General features: G+C 53.1%; 7 protein-coding genes across 7 annotated transcripts; 3 read left to right on the forward strand and 4 right to left on the reverse strand.

Moving 5' to 3' along the window:
* Nucleotides 1–135: 135 nt before the first annotated feature.
* NUU61_005510 (putative chromosome segregation protein (Pcs1)) lies at nucleotides 136–1798 on the reverse strand (the record flags this gene model as incomplete). Its single annotated transcript, XM_056656092.1, has 3 exons — nucleotides 136–356; nucleotides 410–844; nucleotides 907–1798. 3 exons carry the CDS (start codon nucleotides 1796–1798, stop codon nucleotides 136–138), a joined length of 1548 nt encoding a protein of 515 aa, XP_056511705.1.
* Nucleotides 1799–2041: 243 nt separating this feature from the next.
* Nucleotides 2042–3364, forward strand: NUU61_005511 (protein-degrading AAA family ATPase MSP1; the record flags this gene model as incomplete). Its single annotated transcript, XM_056656093.1, has 2 exons — nucleotides 2042–2107; nucleotides 2165–3364. 2 exons carry the CDS (start codon nucleotides 2042–2044, stop codon nucleotides 3362–3364), a joined length of 1266 nt encoding a protein of 421 aa, XP_056511706.1.
* Nucleotides 3365–4173: 809 nt separating this feature from the next.
* Nucleotides 4174–6092, forward strand: NUU61_005512 (putative LysM domain protein; the record flags this gene model as incomplete). The annotated part of the gene is given in 2 exon segments (XM_056656094.1): nucleotides 4174–4698; nucleotides 4710–6092. The coding sequence occupies 2 exon segments, from the start codon at nucleotides 4174–4176 to the stop codon at nucleotides 6090–6092; spliced, it is 1908 nt and encodes a 635-aa protein (XP_056511707.1).
* A 924-nt stretch (nucleotides 6093–7016) lies between these two features.
* On the forward strand, nucleotides 7017–7984 carry NUU61_005513 (putative triacylglycerol lipase (LipA); the record flags this gene model as incomplete). The annotated part of the gene is made up of 4 exons (XM_056656095.1): nucleotides 7017–7110; nucleotides 7244–7536; nucleotides 7641–7776; nucleotides 7884–7984. 4 exons carry the CDS (start codon nucleotides 7017–7019, stop codon nucleotides 7982–7984), a joined length of 624 nt encoding a protein of 207 aa, XP_056511708.1.
* A 364-nt stretch (nucleotides 7985–8348) lies between these two features.
* On the reverse strand, nucleotides 8349–9151 carry NUU61_005514 (FKBP-type peptidyl-prolyl cis-trans isomerase; the record flags this gene model as incomplete). Its single annotated transcript, XM_056656096.1, has 6 exons — nucleotides 8349–8388; nucleotides 8448–8489; nucleotides 8587–8607; nucleotides 8696–8756; nucleotides 8878–8948; nucleotides 9018–9151. 6 exons carry the CDS (start codon nucleotides 9149–9151, stop codon nucleotides 8349–8351), a joined length of 369 nt encoding a protein of 122 aa, XP_056511709.1.
* Nucleotides 9152–9778: 627 nt separating this feature from the next.
* On the reverse strand, nucleotides 9779–10898 carry NUU61_005515 (histidinol-phosphatase; the record flags this gene model as incomplete). The annotated part of the gene is made up of 3 exons (XM_056656097.1): nucleotides 9779–10015; nucleotides 10125–10661; nucleotides 10740–10898. 3 exons carry the CDS (start codon nucleotides 10896–10898, stop codon nucleotides 9779–9781), a joined length of 933 nt encoding a protein of 310 aa, XP_056511710.1.
* A 752-nt stretch (nucleotides 10899–11650) lies between these two features.
* On the reverse strand, nucleotides 11651–12184 carry NUU61_005516 (uncharacterized protein; the record flags this gene model as incomplete). Its single annotated transcript, XM_056656098.1, has 1 exon — nucleotides 11651–12184. The coding sequence occupies one exon, from the start codon at nucleotides 12182–12184 to the stop codon at nucleotides 11651–11653; it is 534 nt and encodes a 177-aa protein (XP_056511711.1).
* Between the last annotated feature and the right edge of the window lie 510 nt (nucleotides 12185–12694).

The following is a 12694-nucleotide window of genomic DNA, read 5'->3' on the forward strand; positions in this document are numbered from 1 at the left end:
CACAGGGCTCCCATTGCGCACGGCAGAAACGGTGTTTACTTTCGTTGTATGCGCAATGCAAGTGATATATTTCAACACTATCCAACATCCTAAGACAAGAGAAAATAATAATCAAGGCTATATAGATGAGCCTCCCTATTGTGTCGAGCTCCGTCGCTTCGTGAGAACATCAATCACCCGTGTATAGAACTTGGATGCCTGCTGGCGGCTGAAGGTTATGTCCACCGTCAAAAAGTCGGGCAGGATATTTACCAGGTCGCGATCGCGATTGGCATCCAATAGGGGCAGATATTGGAACTCGGCAGTTTCAAATTCCGCAGCAGAAACCTTGGGGATGGCCAATTTGAAATGAAGAGCTGTGGGAGTGGTTAGCGGAGCCGTATAGATCCAAGAAGATAAGGAAACTTACTTCCGTTCACTCCAGTCTGAATACAATCGTACAAATGATCCGACTCCCGATTCTTGACATCTCGGACGATCAGCCCAGTCAAGTCGCTATACAAGTCTTCTTTCAACTGCGCCAATTGTGCGGCTTGTGCAGCTTTTGCGCTGGCTGCCGCATTGGCCCGATTGGGCCCGCCAGCCTTGATGGCACTGCCAGGAGCCTTCGCAGCACCTTCAAGGCTTGCGGCCGTATTCCGTGCGGCAGCAAGCTTGGTCTGCAGGGCTTTGACCTCGGACTGCGAGGAAGAAAGCTGTGAGCGTGCCTCATCGGCCTGCGACTTGAGCCGAGCCATTTCGGCATCTCGCTCCTTCAGTTGCTTCTGGAGTCCGCGACTTTGCTGACCCACCGCTCGTTGTGCCTCCAATTCCGATCGAAGCGACGCGATCAGCTCGTTCGATGCTGAAATGTGTCAATAAAACCTTTCACTGGTGGGAATTGGATTCAAATTAGAGAGAACATACCAGCAGTGACACTTTCGCTTTGCTTTCGCAGCTTTTCCATGTTGGCATTGGCCTCCAAAATGCCAATCTCTCGAAGATTGCGATATTTGAATTCCAATGCATCATGCTTCTTAGAGAGCTCACCAAGCCTTCGCCTCAATTCTGGATCTCCGCTTGGTTCAGCGTCGGCATTTGCTAGTTTGCGCTTACGCGGGGATTCCTGTGTGTTGCGCAACGCGGCTAGTCGAGCCCGAGCGTTCTTCACCGGTGACGATGTCACGTAAGGGGTAGGTGCCGAGTCTTCGGGAAGGATTGTTTCGTCGACAATTTCTATTGAAGGTTCCTCGTTGTGCCGCGACCCTGTGCCTTGAGGATCGTCTCTTTGTCGAGTACTGTTCGGTGTGAACTCGAATTCGCCATCGGTTTGAAGTGCCGGCGTTGTGCTGGCCGCACGGCCTCTACCTCGACCACGCGTGGGTGCGGGCTTGCTGCTTTTGGCGCCCCGGGTCGGCTTAGTGTCTTTAACAGCAGTATACTCTTCGTTCTCTTGGTCGTGTGTATTCTCATCATCGTCGAGTGCCTCATCTTCTGTCACCGCTGCCCGCGCTTGCGCGTCGGGATCGACGGACGCGCGACTGCTGCCCCGGGGTCTTCCTCGGCGAGTGGGCTTCTTGGCAGCAGGGGCCTCTGCTTGCGCTGGTTTTGAAGTTGCAGATGTAGGCTGTTTCTTTGCTTGCGTAGTCGTTTTAGGCTCGGTCGCATCCTCATGCGAAGTACGGGGTCTTCCTCGACGTTTCTTGGGGGGCGGTTCATCGCGAGTATCCTGCGCGTCATTCTCGGTCACTTGCATCAAATCCTCATCATCCGACTCCACGAGGCCGGAGATTTTGGAGGCAACTTTTCGCTTCGGCATTGCGCAATTGGGGCGTTGACAACGAGGTGGTGTGGACGCGGCGCGCACCACAACAACCGGCAGACATGTGACATTCCCGAGCCACAGCGCCACAGCTGCCCGACCCGGGGAAGTCAACCTGCCCTCTGAGTGTCGGTGTGATTTTCTTCAATTCCCTTCTATCGTTATCTTTGTTTCTATTCTAGGGTGTCGCTGCTGGGATATTTAATCCCATACGTATCTTTCATCTCACTCGCGATCGCTATGGCTTCAGCTGGGGGCCGTCGGTGGCAGCAGTTCTTGCAAGAGCTGGTGATGATCGCCGGCACAGTAAGTTGGCTTTTAATGATTTGACGGTTGTGTCGGTCTCTGATGCAATATATACAGTCAGCCTCCGCGTACTTTTTGATCCGTCATCTTCTGTCGCGCCTTGACTTCGACCCCGAGAGCCAGAAGAAAGAAGAACAACGGCGCAAGTCAGCAGCTGTTCTGCGACGACTGGATGGCGGAGATGATTCAGAAGAGGACTCAGCAAGAGTGGGAGAATCCAAACGAGGACGCAGACAACGCCGAGGAGAGCTTACTCTGAACCAATACGAACAAGCCATCGCCATGGATGTTGTTGCGCCGGAAGATATCCCTGTAACATTTGAGCATATTGGAGGCCTGGACGATATAATCGAGGAGCTGAAAGAATCTGTGATATATCCGTTGACCATGCCTCACCTCTACGCCTCGACTTCGTCTCTATTGACCGCACCGTCGGGCGTCCTGTTGTACGGCCCACCTGGCTGCGGGAAGACCATGCTTGCCAAAGCGCTGGCGCACGAGAGCGGGGCCTGCTTCATCAACTTGCACATCTCAACTTTGACGGAAAAGTGGTACGGCGACTCGAATAAACTTGTCAATGCGGTCTTTTCCTTGGCGCGCAAGTTACAACCCTCCATCGTCTTCATCGATGAAATCGACGCTGTGCTCGGAACCCGGAGAAGTGGCGAACACGAGGCTAGCGGAATGGTCAAGGCGGAGTTTATGACACACTGGGATGGTCTTACTTCATCGAATTCGATGGGGGAGCCCCAGCGCGTTGTTGTCCTCGGGGCGACCAACCGGATCCAGGATATCGACGAGGCAATTCTCCGTCGCATGCCCAAGAAGTTCCCAGTCACTCTCCCTCCGACTGCGCAGCGACTCCGCATCCTCAGTCTCATTCTCAAGGACACTAAGGTCGACCGCGAAAATTTCGATCTGCATTACCTGGTCAAGACCATGGCTGGCATGTCCGGTAGTGACATTAAGGAGGCCTGTCGAGATGCGGCTATGGTTCCTGTACGGGAACACATTCGACAAATGAAGGCCAATAGCCAGCAAATGACCACGGTAGACCCCTACGAAGTCCGTGGTGTTCGAACGGAAGATTTCTTCTCTCGCGCTGGTGGAGTCAAGGTCATTCCACAGCCCACTTCATTACCAGCCGCAACTCCCAAGGCCAGCGCTGAGAAAGATGAAGGCGAGTGGAGCACTGAGTCTGAAGCTGCCTCGGACGTTGAGGCCCGGCCCTCTATGATATCTGAACCACCAGAGTGATGAAACATGACCATTCGGAACCTTCATGTTGATATATTATTATTTTCTTCTCTGTGTTCTTCTCCCACACGACGGAAAGGGCGTTTAATGTTGGAAATGTCGGGCTTGATTTTCTGGTTTTGGATCTCAAGGATCTAGTTGCTTGTGTTTTTGCTCTTGGACATACGTCTTTGGCATACCATTTTGTCCATAGACATGATCCCGAGTTCTGATGTACAATTTAGATACAGGTTTGCATAATGTAAACCACTTTGCTCCCTGTTGAGTGCTTTTTTTTCTTTTTTGTATAGATGAGTTGGTACACGCAATGTGCGGGCGGCCCCAGGGAAACGTCATGTACCTCGACACACGAAGTCACCTGCCGATCATCCAAACCCCCGAAACTCGCTCCAACTCCAACTTGCCCCCCTTGATTACGGCGTCCTTGCACCTGCCAGCCTTGTACAGTTTTAAATCATCTTTTCCATTGACCTTGACTCACCGAGTCCTCTCTTCTGTTTCATCTTTGGTGCCACCCAACCGAGATCGTTTGGGGGCTGGTATCACTCCCTTCCGGGACGCCACCTATTGCACAGTTGAACGTCGCCTGCGCAGGGCTCGGAACTTTGTCTTCTTTGAAAATTCTATATCAAGGAGCACTTTTTTACTGACTACATGATTCGCCTTCCGTCTTAAGGCTACGAATGCGACGTTAAGAGGTGGATAGCGAATGGGTCTCCTATAGGAGATCGCCGATGGCAATCCGTGCCTAGAGGGAGCTTACGTTTCGCATTCTGGGAAGACAACACCCACTGAACTCGTCGTCAGGGATGAGTTCCCAAAACAGCTTTGGCAATGCTTCCCTGGGCTCGAACACCGTTAGCGCAGGCAACGCGACGTCCAGTTCCACGGTCCGATCGCGTCCTCGCCGATTAGTTTCGCTTATGGATGATGACGACGACAGCAGCGACAGCAATAGCTACGCTTACCAAAATGACTCGCAACCATTTGCCTCCGGGTTGTCCTCGAATCTCTCGTCATCCGAGATCGGTGCCACTCGTTCCCGTGGTGCCACCCCCTCCCCTTTATCGTCTCGTGGAGTCTCGCCGATGCCTATGAAACATCCCTCCCGCGCCAACGCATCAAGGAATCGCAGCGACTACAACGAGGCTTCTTTGTTTGGCTGGAATGGATCATCGAAAGCGTCTTCGTCGCGCGGCGCCGCTGACTTTTTGGACTCGTCGTGGTCGTCGCTCCAGAGTCTAGCATCTTCGGTGTTGGGGAGTGAATCGGGGCGATCTACGCCAAATAACACGACAAATACGCACACGCGGAGGAAACCATCTCGGTCAGACGTATATATTAGAAGCGCCCCTCGTTCGAATCCTGCGACGTGGGGTCCTACGACCCCTCCATCCCAGAAGTCGGAGCTGGAACCAAGGAAGAGCGACAAGCTTTCGTGCAAGCAAAGAAACGGGAGGCACTATTACTCGCCGATGCCGATCCGATGGCGAGTCCCAGCCGTCGGCATAAACGACGAGACTCGGGTGATTATTTCGATCAAGGGCCTGACCCGGACCAAGATGAGGATGCGCTGGCCTATATTCATCATGTGCAATCGTCGGATACCATCACAGGTGTGACGATCAAATACGGCTGCCAGCCTGCAATCTTTCGAAAGGCCAACGGGTTCTGGCCCAGCGACAGCGTTCAAAGCCGAAAGACGGTCCTCCTCCCTGTTGACGCTTGCTCTGTGAAAGGACGGCCCATTCGTCCGACAGAAAGCACGGATTTACTAGACACCGATTCCGAGGACCCGAATGACAGCTCCATCGCCCCCGCGTCTGGTTCTAAGGGTGTCCTGTCACCAGGACCAACAATGACATCGAGTGGGTGTGAAGCGGAGGCTAATCGGATCTGGAAACATGAGTCGTCGGTGGAAATAGACGGGTTTTCAGCGCCAGTGGAAATTGGCCGCGTTCCTCGAAGGGCACTGGGATTTTTTCCTCGCACGCGCCGAAAATCGACGTCTTATACCGATGCCGAACCCCTCTCTATCTCTTCCCGAGAAGCAACCCGGGACTCCTCCCCATATGGATCACCGCAACCACCATCATCTCCGGGAATTCTTCCTCGAACTCGAATACAGGGGGATCAACCGAGTTCAACAGACACACTTGCCTCTCGTTCTCGCCATCGCCGGCAACGCAGCAGCATCCACCTCACCGGCACAGGGGTAGGCACACTGGATCATTCTTCAACGGCCCCTGGCCCTGCCTTGGATGGTCTGAGCCGGTTCTTTGCCCAGCATATGCCCGCCCTGGCACCCCCTCAACCTCCACCCAACGTACGACGATCCTCGTTTGACTCCGCATCGACTGTCACATCCAATGCATCGACCGGTCTTGAGAATATCGGCGGGGCTCTCGAAGGATGGGTTCGAAAGGTGACGATCCGTGCCAAAGCTGGCATCAACGAACTGCAGCAGGGGCCCACGAATCAGCAGGGCAGCAGCCGAGGTCGTAATATGTGGGGCTTTGGCGATTTGATCGAGCTAGATGATGCCCGCGAGGAACGGCAGTCGCCCAGTCCATTAAGAGCCCCGCGAAGGTCCGACTTGCAAGGGACCTCGTCGTCTTCGTCCTCTTTCCGATTGAACAGTCCTTCAGCGTCCGCGGCGAGCAGGTCTCGCGCAGCTGGCTTTGGCTCAGGATCGGCTGCATATGGCGAGCGCGTAAAGGACGACTGATGTGGTTGATTGACTTTGCAAAACGTACATAATAGAGTCTCGGAGCGTATGTGGAGGTCTGGTGATCCGCAATTTTGCATCTTTTCCCTTCCTTTTTTTTTCTCTCTTCTTTCCTTTCCCCTTTTCTCCCCATCAGCGGCTTGGTGTTCGAGCTTTTTGTTTCTATTTCACTGTTGATAAGAACATCGCGTGCACGACAGGACAGAACAGGACAGGACGAGGCTTCTTGGTCGATGCAGCAGATCATCGTGAAGCCGTGAGGTGGCAGGATCTTCCGTGTGGATGATTGCTTAGTTCCAACCTCGGCCCTTCCCCGTCTTTCTGTTGTTCTCGTCCATTTGAAATGTCCGATGTACACTTTTTTTTTTCTGTTGCTACTGCGACAATTCTTTGCCATGTCCCGCATGAGCCTGTATCCACGGATACCTGCTGATAGTCCAATTGGGCACTTTCTGATATATTTGCCTCGTACTATCCGTCTTGCAAAATCTTAGTAGACTCTTTCTAGAGATAGTCTGCCGATCAGGCTCTCTCCGCCTGCTTCACCACGGAATTCCCCAGGTTTCGTTTTCCCACCTATAGGCGCCTTTCCCCGGGTTCGTGGCTATATATATATTGAATATGTCTAACTTCTGTTCCCAGCGATCATGGAATCAGGCAACACCGTCGGACCCCATACAACGGAACAGACTGGCACCAGCCGATGTACGACCGGATCATCGAGCGAGCGGGGTGTGTCTGCATAGGTAACGAGTATGAAGGCACGGCTGACATTCTACGACAAGATGCACGCATTCATCAAATACCCTCCACTGCCTCCGCACCCTGCCCTATCACACCCTCTACAACGCCGCCTGAGAAGGTCTGGAATGGTTCGCCACGGTCGACGGCACATTCATCACAGAGTCTCCACAGCGCAGCTACATGCAGGACAGATTTGTGCGCGTGCCTATTCTGCTGGGTACCAACACGGACGAGGGGGCTAGTTTCGGGACGACGGGCACGGACACTGAGGAATGTATTGAGTAGTTGATGAGTGAGTTTATCCCTTATACTCTGTCCATTATTCCCTCATACATTGATACTGCAATGATAATGCCGATCTGCTGTATAGAAAAAGAGTACCCCTCTGACATCAACCCTAACCACAGCTTCGAAACGCTCCGTCCTCTCCCGCTCCCAGGCCACTCACCTCCTCTCCATCTACCCCGACACCATTTCCCTCGGCTGTCCCTACGGCTGGGGAAATACGACCTGGCCACAGCTGGGCCTCATGTATAAGTGGTATGCATCGATAGCCGATGATCTGACCATGGTGACACCGCGACGGATGCTGGCGCAGGCTATGTCCAGGGTCGGGAAGCAGGTCTTCTCGTGTCAGTGGGATGTGGCGGCATTGAATACGAATACGTCGAGTCCGATTGGAGTGCAGCATTTGGCAGAGGTATGACTATTCAACACTGAATAGTGAACTATCAAAAGCTTGCATTGCTATAATGGGCGTATGGTTGTTATGACTGGTGGTAACACTGACTTTTATTTATGCAGATCCCCTTCATCTTCGCCAATCCAGTCCAGAACATCACCGCGCTCGGGTCTGATCCTGCTCGTTTGGAATTGGGGCAGATGGCTGCACGGATGTGGGTGTCGTTTGTAACGGATCTGGCTCCGAATGGACATGGTGGTTTGTGTTTTATACATCCCATACACGACTGAACCAAGGCAGATGAGATTTTGGCTAACTTCTCCTTGTTGATGATATCTCCCATTGGCCGCGCTACACATCAAAAGCTTCCAATTTCGTGTTTCTGCTTCCGCGGGGGGAGAGCTACGTCGAGCCAGATACCTATCGCGCGGCGGGCATGGATTTTATCAACCGGATTGTGCGGTGAGGGCAGAGATACAATCTGCGGAAGTCGGTGCCAAGCTCATCCCTCGAGGGGACAGCTGAACAGATTGCTTTCTACGGTGCTTGGCTGGAAGAAACGAACAATACTGAGAATATTGGAACACCAGAGGAGATAGATAGGGCGTTGCTGGTCCACTCGACTCGACCTGTGATTCAATGGGTCGAATCGGTGGACAGCATACCAACAAGGCTTTTTTTTTATTGTCTTTTTTTGGGCAATGTGGCCCGTCCATTCCACCATGGAAATAGCAGAAGACTGTTCTTTTTTTTTTTTCGAGTGGTGATAAGGTATGACATTGGAGGTCAAAAGAGTTGGCAATTTCTTTCTTTCCGTGTCATCAATGCATTTAGGCACTCTTGCCGTTGATGCTGAGGAGCTCGACCTCGCTGTGTAGTGTTAGTCTCGGTCTTGAACGGTGTTTGGGGAAAGTCAAGAGCGGGCTTACAAGACCAGAGGCGAGTTCGGAGGGATCAGGCCGGGGAATCCGCTGCACTCGAGTTAGTGTCTAATTACTTTCATGATGAATACAGTATACTCCGAGTCTGATCAATGGCAGAGCTAGGATGAGGGAAGTAATCACGTACTTAGGACCGTAGCCATAGTCACTGCAGACAGACGTGTTAGCGAAATTCTGGGATATCTGGGGTAACTCGATGTTTGGATCCTAAAAGAGCGAAATGCCATAATACATACCTGCTGATGGTCAGGATGGCCCTCTCGCCCAGGCTCATCTGCGGCACACCCTCATCCCAGCCTATGCGGAGAAGTGTATCAGCACCCATGTAGGTATCTCAAGACCAAAAAAAAAAGCCCGGGTCATCCCAAATTATAGACATTCCAGTGGTCAATCCAAGGAATATGTATCCATCACACACCTTTGATGAGTCGGCCGACACCGATGGGGGTCGCGAGGGGCCCGCGGCCGGGGTTGTGGGAGCTGTCGAACCTGTAGAAACACCAGTCAATCCCAAGCCCATTGGAGTAATAACAGTAAAACGAGAAAGAAAGTACTTACTTGGCACCCATGAAGTGGGAGTCTGGCTTGCTCTGGTCATACAGACAGCCCGTGTAGTGGATGGCGACGTTCTCACCCTTCTTGGGGTAGTCGGTGCCGTTGCCGGGGGTCAAAATCCGCTTCTCGACGCCCATTGTGGTGGAGTATGGGAGTGTGGGGATGATAGAAGTGAGGTTAGAAAGAAGAAGAACAAGAAGAAGAAGTTTTGAAGAAAAAGGAAGAGGGAGGGAAAGATGGAGGGGCAAGGGAACCATCCGCTTTTTCTCCAAGTGGGGGTCGACGTAATCGCCAGTAAACACCGCACCGGATCTGGGGATTCTCTCTACAGTCTACAACGGACTCTACTATACAGCTTGAGGGGCATTCCTACTTGAGGGAGGTTGCGTGCTCGAGGGGAAGCGCCGATCCTCTTGCTCCAAGGATTATCGCCCTGGTCTTTGTCCATGGGAAATATCGGGGCGCAGATGGCTCAATGGCTAGCTGACTCCTCGGGCGAGACACACCCTAGTGGAGGACGATCTGCACCCGAATGGGGGAGCGTGCGAGTGGCTTCATGCGCGCGCATGGAGCCGACGTGAGATCAGTGAGACACCAAGGTTTCTTGGGATGGGGTCCGCGGGTACAGTCTGAAGCTCTCATTTGCCCCCCGGACGAGCATGCCCCGCGGTCGTGAAGGAAGTGGCGGAGGGGGGTGGTCTAGAGCGGATAGTGGGAAAGAATCGTTGCTCTCTTATGCTATGTACAGAACATTTTATAGTTATCTATGCTGTCTGCCAGAAAGCCAGCTGCTTCAACTCCTCCACCGAAATGGCCGCAACCTGCGTACGAGGGAACCGAGGATCGAGCGCGGCTGAGGCTTCGCCCAGCTGCAGATAATACAGCGTTGAGATGCCAGCACGGCCCAGAAACTCGAGCACGCGGTGGAAGTTGAGGCCAACCTGGTCGACGCCGTGGCTGTCATCGGACAAGCAGAAACGACCGCCGCGAGCCACAAATTCCTGTCAGAAATTAGTGCAATCATACAGCAAAATGGAGTTATATCTGGAAGCAAAATGTAGAACAAAAGAAAGAGAAAGAAAGAAAGAAAGAAAGCACAACAGAACTTACTCGACAGATCTCAGCCTTGGGATACGGCTCACTCATTCCCTTCCGCAACGCCGCCGAATTAAGCTCCAATAACCCTCCATACGAGGCGACAAAATCCAAGTTCCGCAAGATACGGCGCCACACCCCAGACCAGGTCGTAAAGCTGCGCTCCATATCATCGCTCTTCAACCGGATCAGGTCAAAATGCCCCACGACCGGCGGCCGCAGCTGCTGAAGGAGATCCAGCTGCGCGTCAAAGTAGTCCTCGAACAGACGCTCGTCAGTGCCACCGGCTGCCTCCCGAGCCCGTTCGTACATGGGCCGGTCATAGTCAATAGGCTCGGTGTGCATGTGGTGGACGGAGCCCACAAAAAACTCGAACGGGAACCGGGCCAGCGAGCGGTCGATCAGCGTGCGTGATTGCGGCCGGATCCAGTCGCATTCGAAGCCGATGATGATCTGGATTTCCGAGGCGTATTTCTCGCGTAGCCGCACGGCTTCGGCCCAGTAGTCGGCTTCGTTGGCTGCGTGGCTGGCTTCGGTGTTACCGGACTCGATCTGGGCATGTGAGTATACTATTTCACAATAATTGCTGGATAGACATTATTCATGGCAGTAGGACAACCTCTGACACACCTCTTCGGGGTAAAAGTCTTCTTGGGAGCGGGGCATGTGCTCGGTCAGACAAAACACTTGCATCCGCTGGCGAATCGCCGTTTGGATGACATCTTCCAGCGAGTTCTTAGCATGGCCCGGGCAGAACTGGCCCGAATGACTGTGGTGCGAGAAGGGCATGCTGTCCCTATGGATAGGAGATTTGGCATGTCGTCAGCCATGTCATCCAAGCAGGGTCTGTGGAGGCAGGCTGAACCGGCCGCAGGGAAGGGTCGGGCCTAAAAGACTATCATTCCAGCGAATGTTTGACTTACCGAACTCTTTGTAGGGCCTGTGTCTCCAGGGATAATTCTATAGTGATGAGGATAATGATACTCGGAAGCAAAAGAGAGTTGATAGCGATAAGCACGTCGTGGGGCTCCTACTCTAAGTGTACCTGCAACTCATTGACAAAGATACCATTACTCTCAATTTTGATTAACTGATGCCTGTATTTCTTTTGTGTATTGGCTCATCTGGTCATCTGGAAGAGTGCCATGGTTCTCACCTCTAACTGCTCGCAGCCTACTAAGTCTATTGTACACTAAACCACCTCATGACCTCTCAGTACATTCCGCCCGTGGGATTCTGGTAAAACCAGTCCACAGTGTATCAGAGATTCCCAGGGTCCAGCTCCATGGTCATCCCCGATCGCAGGGTCAGTATGATGTGTCTGGGACGGACACTTCATGTAGTATACCCAGACTTGTGCAGATAAACTCTCAGTGATTGATCTGGACAACGACTTGCCAGACACAGTACGGGCAATGGATCAGCTCTTTCCAGAAGAGCAACGCCCATAGCGTATCGCATAGCACAGAGACAGGTCAGTCCTCAATGGAGCCCCGAAATCCAGATCAGATCGAGAGCAAATATACCAAGCCCAAACCAATTCATCCAGCAGCTAAAACCGTCGCAACCACATACTCCCCATCATGCGAAATCGACAACCGGCCCACCCGCCCCTCAACAGCCTCCTCACCAGCTCCTCCCAAATACACAACCTCCGGCCGTCGACTCACAGTCCCGCCGTCCCCAGCGGGGCTATTAGAATCCGCCTCAATGCGCACGAGCACATCCTTCCATCCGACCGCTGCCGCCCCGCCCGGCGCGGCCTTGCGCGCGGCTTCTTTGGCGGCGAAGCGGCCAGCGAGCCAGCGCGTCATGTCGGGGGTGATGATGGGGGAACGTGAGGACAGCGGTGATGAGGATTGGAATCGTTGTTGTTGCTGCTCCTGCTGGTGGGCATGTGTTGGGAGTATTGCGCCGAAGCGCGCGCGGAAACCATGCTGTTCTTGTTCGCAGAGGATGCGGCGCGTGAAGCGGGTGAGGTAGTCCCCTGGTCGAGTGATTAGGCGGGTGATGCGGGGGAGGTGGACGATGTCGGTCCCGAGGTTTAGAGGGAGAGGGAAGGGGAGGGGCCTCATTAGGACTGCGTTGATGCGGGTCGTGGGGTGACGTTGTGTAGGAGTGTGGGTTAAAAGTGGGAGGTGTCGAGGTTGAAGTTGGCCATGCCGCGACATCCACTTTATTTTCCAACTCTCATTTCTGCCGAATGAAATACTTCTCTGTGGCTCTCTCTCTCTCTCTCTCTCTCTGAGCTATCTGGCTCGTATTGATTCATATTTTGAACCTAGCCTACGCAGGACTACATTTTGGATCTACCAGTGCGTATCCACTACGTCAAGGGGCACAAGCTGTCCAGAGCTTCGAAAGAGCACTTGAGCATCAATCAAAGCCAGGAGAACATCATGCAGCCAATTCCGAACTTCCCGGCGAGACTCTATCTCGAGAACTGGACCATTCCGTCCCGCCACAAGCCCATGTCGACAACCACAATAAAGGGAAACCTTTTCTATGCAGCGTACATGCCTCCTATGTACAGATCCACCAAGAAAACATCCGACATCCCAGGCTCGAAATCAGCCTGCGCTGCT

The sequence above is a fragment of the Penicillium alfredii genome (assembly GCF_028826965.1).
Source record: "Penicillium alfredii strain IBT 34128 chromosome Unknown utg000007l_segment0_segment0, whole genome shotgun sequence".
Classification (NCBI taxonomy): domain Eukaryota; kingdom Fungi; phylum Ascomycota; class Eurotiomycetes; order Eurotiales; family Aspergillaceae; genus Penicillium; species Penicillium alfredii.